General features: G+C 34.6%; 2 protein-coding genes across 2 annotated transcripts; one reads left to right on the forward strand and one right to left on the reverse strand.

The window, feature by feature from the left end:
* The first annotated feature begins 4,304 nt into the window (after positions 1-4,304).
* On the forward strand, positions 4,305-8,031 carry LOC124406730 (endothelial differentiation-related factor 1 homolog). The gene is made up of 4 exons (XM_046882286.1): positions 4,305-4,546; positions 4,632-4,683; positions 6,022-6,182; positions 7,316-8,031. The coding sequence occupies exons 1-4, from the start codon at positions 4,472-4,474 to the stop codon at positions 7,469-7,471; spliced, it is 444 nt and encodes a 147-aa protein (XP_046738242.1). The 5' UTR covers positions 4,305-4,471; the 3' UTR covers positions 7,472-8,031.
* Positions 8,032-9,242: 1,211 nt separating this feature from the next.
* LOC124406729 (proteasome subunit beta type-1) lies at positions 9,243-11,267 on the reverse strand. The gene is made up of 4 exons (XM_046882285.1): positions 11,081-11,267; positions 10,600-10,789; positions 9,664-9,900; positions 9,243-9,491 (listed from the first exon to the last, which is right to left on the reverse strand). The coding sequence occupies exons 1-4, from the start codon at positions 11,176-11,178 to the stop codon at positions 9,306-9,308; spliced, it is 711 nt and encodes a 236-aa protein (XP_046738241.1). The 5' UTR covers positions 11,179-11,267; the 3' UTR covers positions 9,243-9,305.
* Between the last annotated feature and the right edge of the window lie 464 nt (positions 11,268-11,731).

Here is an 11,731-nt window from a genome sequence, read left to right on the forward strand (position 1 = left end):
TTGCATTATACACATGAGGCTCTGCAATTTCTGTAGCAATATGTTCATGCCAGACTGCTAAATCGGTATAATCTTTTACGAAGGGAATGCGGCATCAGACTGCGATTATGAAAACACAAATTCGACGTTATAACTCATTACGAAACACGGGCGTTACGTATTTTAGCTATAATTTTATACCTGAGTTGAAACAGAAACGTATAAGCTGATTATTATATTGTGATGAGTATAATTATGATAATAGTAATGGCGGTAATAATTTGATTTGTTTATCGATTACCTAGTTGTAACTATAATACTTTTTGTTATAAAATTGTGTTCGTTTCCTAAGAAAATTAATACCTCTTACTACTAAAATCGCAGCTATTATTTGATATAGAAAAATTCCAAGCTTGAGAAAAGCGTAAAAATATCGATATACATTTCAAAAAAGTATTCACATTAGGGCGGGAAAAATATTGTCAGTCTCGAGACGTCGAAAATTGAAGCGCAGATTTTTTGTTACTTGAGATGCGAATGTTATTTGTTAGCCTTCATCAACGAATCGTCTGCTATAAATTAGACCTTCTTGTAGTGAAGCGTCAGTTTCTTTTATAGCCAACTTTTATAGCGTGCACAGTAAACCAGAGTGCGCTGTATTTGAAATCGGACCTGCAAAAGCGTCTGTAATTCTCTGCCTAAGCGCGGTTCTCATTTTATCAATTCTTCAAATTTTTATACTTTCGTAGACTCAGATAAACTTAAAGTACAATTTATGAAAATATGTAATAAGAATTTGTCATCAAGCAAAATGTATAGGTTTATCAGTAGAAAGAAGGAAAAAAGTATTTTAAGAAAAATTACAAATTTATTTTTCGAAAAAAAAGGATTTTTGAAAAAAAAAATTATTTATAAATAAACTCGAAAAAATGTAAACTTTCATTTAGAAAATGTAATTGAGAGGAAATGTTATAGGCTTGTTGGTAAAATATTGAAAATTGATCCATTTCCGGTAGAACCGGAAGACCAAATTAAACGGAACATGAAAATTTTTAATGCTCGTTATGCAGATGTAAATTTCTGTAAGTTTCAGATTTTTTCATCCAACCTTTTCCAAAATCATCACGGAAGTTTATCGCACAGACCGGCAAACAGATCGACATTCGTCTAAGAACCTATTTTTCAGATTCTACAGGTTGGAAAATGTAAAGATTCGTTGAAATTGGAAAAAGTGATTTTCGACCGAAACTAATACATTTCTCATATCACCAAAGGTGACGAAAAGTGAAAAGAACCTTTTACAAGTTTCACACAAATCCAGTCTTTCAATTCGCATTCATTAAAATAAAGTCAATTATTTACTGTATTATTATCATAGTCAAGCAATGACGATAATACGATAACCGGTTTTCGTCCACGATGTGTTAGGATGTATGACGTACCAACGTTCGAGGATCACTGCCAAAATCGTATGGTCGATGACGAATACCTGAGTAAGATCTGACTTCAATGGTCCTCGACTTAGTTCGTTGGTATTAATTTCATCGCAGTAACACAATGTAATAGTCAATCTTCGTCGAGGAATTTTGCTTGGTCGAGGATCACCAAGAACGTTGCATCAACGTCAATGAATATCCAGGTACAAATCAAGATGTAGGAAATGCAACCAGGTAACATTATTTACCTCTCAATGAAATATCATTATGTAATAGCCAGCCGTATCGGAAGGAAGATTGTGATTTTACCGATAGAATTCTATCAATTCAAACAAACGTTCATATTAATGTGACAAATATGTTTAAACATTCTAATCTTAACAAGTAGTATGCTAGTCCGTATAGTCAATTTGTTTGTACTGATGTAGTTATAATTTTTTTATTCAATTTACTGGATTAAATAAATCTAACTTGCCAATGTTGTGCTAATTGATTTCGTGACTTGAATGCTTCTCACGGAACATGAGTTAATTTCAATACATGCTTCTATAGCTATAGCTAAATTTATATTCCATGTGATACTTACGATAATTCATTTGTTTTTCTTACAGAATATGATATTCGAGGTAGTCTGCTAAGCGGCTCGACATCAAACCAACATATCAGAGGAACAATCAAAATGCTACTGGAAAATACGCGCTGTCTCAAGGATGTATGTATCTTTTTTTTCAAAATTAGGTTGGCAACAATACGCAAGTTTTTTATTCAGTTCAAATATCCATTGAGATTTTTATGTTATTTCACGTCAATTGTGAGGAAGAATATGCAATTTATTTAATTATTTGGAGAGAATCCTTAAAAGTTTTACATAAGTTTTTATTAGTTTTCCTAAGCAATCGACAGTGGTTCTTCGCTCGTTACTTTCGAGAATATTGAGACTGTTCGTGAAGTACATACATAAAGCTCACATAACTTATGCTTTGTGACTCTGTTGTATTAATTCCCATAGCTTAAATTTGCTTCACCAAGCATCCATCACCTAATACGCTGTTAAAAAACTTTTTGCCCATGCTAACGCTAGTTGGGATATGAAAATGTGAAAATCTATTTCACAGAATTTTTGAATGTAAAAATTCAAAAAATAGAAGAAATTCAAAATGTAGAAGTATAAAGTATAGCAACCCAAGATATGAAATGGTCAGAATCGACAAGAATATAGCATCCTAAAACTTGTAATTGCAGAATCCTGGAAATTCGTTATTTTCGCTTTTTATACTTCACGTTTCTACGATTTGACTTTTCTAGCCGCTTAGAAAAACTAACATTATCAATAAAGATTTATGTGAAACAGGATGTATGTTAATCAGTAGTAGGTGACTTCGTGGAGCGGCGAAGGAACCAGGCGAATTGACGATAACAAGTGAACACTCGAATGGGATTTGAGGGTTTTGACGTTAATGAAGAATGTGGATTTCAGCTTGATCTTTACGTTTATTCAAGATTCAAAATAGATATACAAAGAAAAATGCTCTCGGGCAGAGAACAATGTAACAGTTACAATCTTATATTAAGAAATGCTCTCGGACAGAGTAGCGAAGTATCAATTACAAACTTATATTTAAAAAATGCTCTACGAGCTCGATCTGCACCCGTTTATGTAAGGCACGATCTTCTATGCTCCTGTACAATTTGGGTGACAGATTTATTACATTGACTCACAGGCGAATTTCGGGGGGTGCTGGACACTGATTGGTTACGACCAAGGCGACCTAATTAGCGTCCCGGTTGTTACCTTATACAGTTTGCTTCCCGTATCCCGGCTAACTTCAAGCTTGCTTCTAAAGTTTGCTTTGGAATTGTTTATGATATTTGATATTGAATGTATTTCGCTTGTAGTTCATGCAATACTTGAAACCATTCTATAATTAAAAATATCCTTAATATGAAAAATGCTACGGGTTTGGTTTGACGCGGAAATTTATTCATGCTATTTAATATTTGGACGTTATCGATCAATATTTTAGCTTAGATATTCCGAAAGATTGGAATATGAATGAATAATATTTGTTTGATAATATTCCAATATCATAATATAGAAAAGAAATTAATGTATTTATATGTATATATGCAGATGCGTTTAAGCATTGGATATAAGTATAATACTCTCGGATGTGGATGCTGGTCATATCTGTGGTATTTTTACCGACCGAACTATTTCGTGTAAGACAGGATCACCTATAATACGGCGGAGTTAAGTCCATGCTCTCCTAGTAACCTTCGTCTAGGGGTTTTTCGGAGACTTCATTAGTGTTAAATAATACTTTCAACTTAAGTCCGTGCTTTCAACGGTTCAAAAAATAACTATAGTAAAGATTCCGTCGATTCCGTAAGAAGATCTCGCGACCATTAAGGTGAGTATAGCCTTTTAGTTACTGGAAAATAGTTAGATGGGGATAACTAGGTAATATCTAGTAACTTTTGGGTTATTCGCATGATTCTCATACTGAAGTTAGGCATGGTTAGTTAAGGTTCTGAAAATAGAAAAGGAAAAAACTATAGCTGAGCAGTCGGATGTTACACTACATCAGTAAAACGGCGGTACCATTTACTTGCCAATCTTATGTTCAAGATCTGTTATTAATGGGCGCTTCCCGGTTTCATCAATTTTCGAACACACATCAATACCAAGTGATTTCATTGGTTGGGTCTAACGGAATAGGCCAATGAAATCACCAAGTGTCGTGTTTTGGCAGAAAATACACGTAAATGGAAACCGCCATTATCTCTATCTGGCTGCTCCATCGGACACAGTTATCAGTTCAACGAGAACTCCACATGAGGGCGACAAATCGAATCAGATGTGGTATGAAGTCCGTTCGTATGCCCTGTAAGTGTCGTGTGGTACACAAGTTACTAGTTCATGTCTTAACGAATTGCGAGTTTTAGAACGGATACAAGAAGAAATTACTGGAACTGTGCTCGCTACAAACGTTAACGATATAACATCGTAATATTTACTCATTTCCTCCCTTAGTATACCTCGATAATTACTAATCATGTCGGATTGGGACACCGTGCCAATTACTTTGCGTAAACGCGCCCCAAAAGCAGCTACCATGAAGTCAGAACAGGTAAATCATATTGTATATGACGACCGCAAGGCTCGGTCCGTTGACAATTCTTATTTTTCGAGAGAGCTTTTTTTCTTTTTTACAGGCAGTTAATGCGGCTAGACGTCAAGGTGTTGCCGTTGACACACAATCCAAGTGTAAGTGCTGCACTACACTCTATTCGACAACTAATCCCAGGCCATCAAACTGGGGTCATTTGTGTCCATGCACTTTCTATGTCCTCTTTTAAAGCTGTTTGTATCTTGGTAAAACAGAAATATTTCAATACCGTATTTTGATAAGAGTATAATTGGTACAAAATTGTTTCAAATTTCCAGACACTTAACCAAAATGCCAATTTGATACTGTCTGGTGTTGTATCTTTACTTATCGATTGTTACAAACTTTGTCCGAGTAATTTCAAACTAATTCACTGTCAACACCGGCAAATTTCTACATGTTGCCCCACTTACAATTGATCTTCGAAGCATTAGTTGAAAGTAATAAACAGCAGATTCATTTTGTAACATAGTTCTAATTTAGAATTGAGACTGTGACATAAAGGGCTGCACCGAAAACTTTAATCAGCATTCTACTTGGAATCTTTACAACCAATGTGATGTATCATTACTTGCAGAACATCTGTATAATCAGGAACTCTAGTATTCCTGGAAATTTTGGAATTGTCAAAGAAGTTTTATAGTATTCAAGAATCAGGAAATTTGGTGAAATAAACAGAATCATACTTGTATTTTTAAGATACACTCGATGCATTAGTTAAATTCTATTTTGTAAAGGACATGTGTGAAAGACGAAACTAATGAAAGCTCACACGTTATCTACGGATACTTAGATTGATTCTGACCCCTTCGATATCCTCAGTACTTTTACGACCCTTGGTTTTGCATGAGCACTGTTGGCACCGCTGGCACTGCTGGCCGTGCGCCTCAGATGTTTTTCCGCTTGCTGCTTGGACTGAGGCCCACAGCCAGCAGTGTCAACGGTGCTCATTCGGAATCATGGGTCTCAAAATGACTGGGGATATCGTAGGAGTCAGAATCAATATAAGAGTCCATGTAATTTTCAAATAAGATTGAAGTTTGTAATTTTAACAGAGCGAAACATTTTTGTCTAATAGCTATTCCCGCAACTTCAGAATTGTCAGAAATGAGGTAAATGGTAAATTCTGGCTTTAATAAAGCTGGATTTAGTTATTCTGCAACAGCAATCACTACAAACAAATTCGAAAGCTGCTAAATAGCAATTGATTTTTAATGAGCTTAGTAAACGAATTTCAACTTTATTTTTGCCACAAAATACTCCTCAGACAAAATTCCACTGGATCTGGAGAACCTGAAAAGAAGAGAATTTAGAATCTAACTCTGCATCACCAGCTTATCAAATCTGAAATAGCTTTCATGGGAAATTGCCAGTAACGATACTTAGATGTCGTAAAATCTTCAATTCAAAAAATCAAGTTCCAAGTTCGTTTGCAGGGGGTGGAGGTGCCAACAAACAACATGTGACCACAAAAAATACAGCCAAACTCGATCGTGAGACTGAAGAACTCAAACATAACAAAGTTCCACTTGATCTTGGCAAGCTTATACAACAGGGGCGGCAAGCCAAAGGATTATCTCAAAAAGATCTCGCAACAGTAAGCTATTCACTAGGTTGAAATCCATATCATTCATCATGACAAAATAGTTTGTGATAAACTTGCTATTTCATAACTTTAAAATGACGAATAATGCAGCAAAACTATAAATCGGGACACGATTGATGCAAATCATATTCACTCTACAACTGAGACCATTCGAAATTAATTCCATAGTTTCAAAATGGTAATTTTTTTCAATGTCTAGTTACGTGATTGTTATGAATTTCTACCTCATAGCTGTTCATCTAGGCACCTTTATAATTCCTACCAACATTTCCAATATTTATGAGATGAGAGCTTTTCTAGAGACTGATTTACCTGTGAATTACTTTTCTAAATCGGCAATTTTACATACTGTAGAATCTCAAGTATTCGAATCAATTGGGAAGAGGCATAGTTTGGGTTAGCGAAAGTTTGGATAATGAGACAAAAATGTTGGATGAAACGATAATATCTACACAAATAATGTGCTGTAATACGCATCACATTATTCTAACTCTGTTCGCGTGTAAAGTTAATTAAAATATCAATAACTTTAACGTAAGACTGTCGATAGACCTTATTGGGTATCTTTTCTTAACAGCATATTTAGATCTTTTAAAATTCGTGGCTGTCATTCAGTTACTTTAGCAATGGTTTGGATAATCAAAGTTCTACTGTATTTCATTAGTTTGCATTCATTCTTACAATAACTAATACATAGAAGAGGCTTGTCCAAATTATTACTGTAGTGTTCAAGAAAAAAGATAGGTACAATAAGAGACAATATTATTTAATCACAGAACTTATCTACAATTAAACATAGCTGTGTAAACGATATCAATTAACACTGAGGGTTCTCCCGAAGCTGACAAATTGAGAAATTACATCATTTCAAACAGTTCAGGAATTTTTAAAATTGAGCCTTTTCACAACCCTGAAAATACGCACAGAAATAGAAAAAAAGTTCAGACTTCCATAAATGATAAATCTGTCTACACCCTGATGGTGTGTGCAATATTGTTAATCTATCATTTGATTATGATTTTTCCCGTGTTGGAGCTGAGCTTGTAAAATCGGTATCTAGGTGTCATTAGAAATCGTTGACATCTATACTTTGATGTTAATCAGCTTCATTCACTCCTATCCAGAAAGTGAACGAAAAACCGCAAGTCATCAACGATTACGAAGCAGGTAGAGGCATACCAAACCAATTGGTAATCGGAAAGATCGAACGTGTCCTGGGAACCAAACTACGCGGAAAAGATCGTGGCCAGCAACTGTTGCCCCCCGGGACAAAGAATTAAATCTCGGGGGAACAAATTCTCAACTTTTAGTCTTAAGGCCAGTTTTCATCCACTTATAATTAGAATTGTATATTATATGAGTTGTGAATAACTTGCAAAATAATGGTCATGTATATTCAGACGATCATCAGTTCAATTATAAAGGATGTTAAAACAACTTCCAAACATCAAGATTATTTACATTACTAGGACAACAATCACGTATATTACTTGTATGTTGTAAACTTGTATAAGTAGTCATCTTTTTGAATGGTACATCTGAGCCTTTGAAGTGAATCCAAACATTTTTACATTTCTGAAAGGTTTGTATGCCAGACGTGATTTTTTCACAATAATTACCTGATAGCTTCAAGCTTCATTATTGGTTGTGACTATAGTTGCTTGGAGCTTTTACAGATACTTGTCCTACTCCTTCCTGTTTACTTCACGATATTTTTCTTGAATTTTTATGATATTTAGCACATTGGTATATGCGTCAAATAAATTTATAATGTACAAATGCTCCGTGTGCTACATCAGTATCAAGTGGTCACTGACTCGAAGTACATTGAAGGACGAGTGAAGATGACTGTACAAAAACCATAATACTTTCCCTACATTGCGACTAGTGAGAAAATTAATTAGTCATATTATGGCCATTTATGATTGAATGAATTATGAGAAAATGCTAGTTTAAAAATAATGCTATGTCATTTCAACAAAATCTTGACAAATATTGATACTGGTGATAGAACAACTCATGATAAGTGGATGGAAATATTACTTTATACATAATTGTTTCCCTGATAAAATCTTCATGCCACCAACCACTATTCTCTGGATTGTGATTATATATACCTTTTCTTTGTCCTTGGTTATTTTGATATGGTGTATTATAAACTAGACTCTGTATTTTGTTTGTACGAGGTGATAATTGGAGAAAATTTATAAAAAAAATACATTAATAGAGTTATTTTAAATGAAATCATAATAATTGTAATAAGTGTTAATAAAGGTATGAAATAAATTCAAGCATAAAAAATGTAGATTTCCTGCAATGAAGCATGTTAAATTCTATAATTATTAATCATAAATAAAGCTTATCTTATAACTTAGAATCTGTTTTGTTGAGTCCTATGTCCCACATCACCCAACATAAATAATGAAATTCAATTTCGCAATGCAATTTCTCCATCCAATATATTATCCTTTTTCAAAGCTTTGTCTCCTTCCATTTTTCAAAAAACAGTTCTTGGCCTTAACTTACAAATTTGCGGAGAATTTGCATGCTTAACATGAGACTTGTACAATTGATGGATGGGATAAAATCATAGATTGTTAATTCTTGCTGATTTCAGGCGTCAAAGTTAACGAAATATAACTCGGCTTTGCTTGAACTTCATCAGTTGAAATAAGAACGGTTGGAATGTATATACTTTTGCTAACAGAATATAAGCTAGTTTATGCTCTTAAAATCAAAATTCGAAGCTCTAGAGTCGCGTAATTCTTTGAAAACATTGTTTGTAGCTTTGCGTATCTTGTAACCCAATTTATTTGTATAGCTATTGAATTGTCATTTGTGCAGTGTGTGACCACACATTGGGCCACAAAATTGGGCCTTTAGAACATAAACTAACTTGTATCCCATTAGCAAAAGTGTATAGATTCTAATTGTTCTTATTTCGATTAATAAAGTTCAAGCAAAGTTAATTTATGCTATGTTGAAGGTAGCGTCTGAAATTTGCAATAATTAAGTTAACAATCTAATAAAAAAAACAACGAGCTGGATTGGAATTATTAGATTTTATTATAGAACAGATATCGGCAATATGAAATTACAATACGTATTATTAAATCAATCCTTTCTAAGGTCAAACTTATCTGCCTTGATGCCATCTTTTGTAATGATATTTATAAAAATACCATCGCCAGTGTAAATGTCTCTTTCAGCAGCTGATATAAAGACATCTTTCAGAATAGCTAAAGCACGATCTTGAGGCAAAGGAGTCTTGTCAACACCCTCCTGGTTCTGGTAACCGATCTAAAAAGAAGTATCAAAATTTTAGAAACTCATTTCAATGAAATGTATTTCTACTGACTCAATAACATTTCAAATTTCATATGGAACATCCCAGTTTTCAAGCATCCGCAACCTTGTATACCTAATCTGTGAAGCAACAGAATGGGAACTCCATTGTAAAATCGAAAAGTACCTGATTATCAAGCAATGGCTGTAATAGAGCACCGGCAGAGCCACCAGCTCTGAAGTTCGATCGTTCGCAATGTCCGATAGGATCGTAGCTATACACACATCCTTTTCCATTCTCATCCAAACCAGCCAAAATGTTGCTAATATAGTAGGGAAAGAATCTCTTGTAGTACAGCATTGTAGACAACATTTGTGCGGTAGCAGGAGTTGTCAATTCCTTGTGATGCTCATGTTTGTACATCTGAAATTGGGTTATTTTCTTTTTGTTCGTGAAATATTTACAACTGGCGTAATATTGATAAACGCAGGGGTCTTATTTAAATTAGTAAAAAAAATCAAAAAGTGGATAAGGTCTGAGAATGTGGTTCATACAAGAGTATAGTGCAGATAGCAGGGTTGAAGAGCCAATAAGGCAGTGAGGAAATAATGTCCAGGAAACATTGAGATACTAATCCACATTTTAATTAGAAAGTTTTGAGATTGAAGAAAAGATGTTATTTTCTATTCTAAGCAATGTTGGTTATTTTCCCTGACCCAATTAAATCTACTAAGTTATTTTTTTTTTAAATCAACACCCAGATGCATAAAGACAGTAAAACACTATATAAACTTTCATATTAAGCACATTAAGCACATTTTTATCAAATAAGTATATATAGTATTTATATTGTTAGGATGAATCAAAATACGCAAAACTATCATATGACTATTAGTCAGCTACCTGAAAGGATTTTAAAAAATATTGAAACAGTTTATAGGATAAGCAATTTTGAATCATATTTCCCAAATTCAGCCATAGATACTAACAGGTACTAGAATCAAATTTGTTATTGAAAAAATAATGATAATTGTGTTGCAGTTGAGTAGAACCCAAAACCCCAGGTTTATTCCCACCCTAGGAACATTTGTGCGCAACCAACAGTAACTGGCAGCTAGTTACCTGCATACGAGCCTGGAGGATTCTTGTGAGCGTCAAGGTATCACACCAACAACCTGAGCAGCCCAAAACAGTTGTGTTGGAAAGTGGAAATAATTTCTGCTGCTCGCGAGTGAATATTGAGAATCCAGTACTCAATCGTGAATCTGCCGCAATGATGGCGTAATCTTCGCCAGCTATCGCCATGACGCTCCTATTAAGGACGAGATAAAGAATCACAGTATATGAGTGAATTGATAGCTTCCATCCAGATAAAACAATTTTCAATAAGTCGAGGTAATTTATATGCAAACATATAACACGAAAATGTTCTTAAGCAAAAAAGTTGTTTTGTGCATCTTCATCGTTACAAGCATCCGTATTTGAAGCTAATCACAATTCGCAGATTTAAGAAAACTTTGATTTTTTTGTAATAGTTGAGTAAGTTTGACGCAGCACCTCCAAGATATGGAAAGTTCATTTTTAGGTTATGTTAAATTCTTACCCTCCATTATCGGCGTAGGGGCTGAAGTGCACTTTCTTTGCTCCTTGAACTTCATAATCGGGGAAAGAGCCGGCCGAGTAACCGCCAAGAAGAGCCATGTTCAATTAATTAACTATACAAGTTGATTATAAGCATTCACTTCAGTCGTCGAATGACAACTCACTTTTTCAAACAAGACAAGCTGTGGCACCGTCACCACGGAGTAATGTGTATAGAGGACCAGATACGCTACCGTGCTTGGTTAACCGCAGCCACGGTAAATAACTCAGGGCTTCGCCGGAAAACAGCGCTGTCATCGTCTGAGCTGTAGGGTTTGCGAATTATACGTGCGATGATAGGTGCGATTGCCGCCTTTGTATCAATGAACGATACAAACGAATAAATTCTATTATTTGCAATTGTAGAACAACATAACAGCATGTTAACATGTATTCGAATTATTTTGAGATTCTTATTCTGCATTTCCGTGAGCTATGATTGTGAAACTTTATTCGAGCATTGAGCTATATTTTCTAGAATTACGTACTGAAATAAAAGCAAAAATTAATTGAAGACTTGTTGTCATCGCTAATTTGTTCAACAATCCCTATCCTCTTCCAAGTTTTGTGGCTTTTTCAGCAATTGAGATAGGTTCAGTAACAATTGCCGGCA

This window comes from Diprion similis, chromosome 6 (genome assembly GCF_021155765.1).
Source record: "Diprion similis isolate iyDipSimi1 chromosome 6, iyDipSimi1.1, whole genome shotgun sequence".
Classification (NCBI taxonomy): Eukaryota; Metazoa; Arthropoda; class Insecta; order Hymenoptera; family Diprionidae; genus Diprion; species Diprion similis.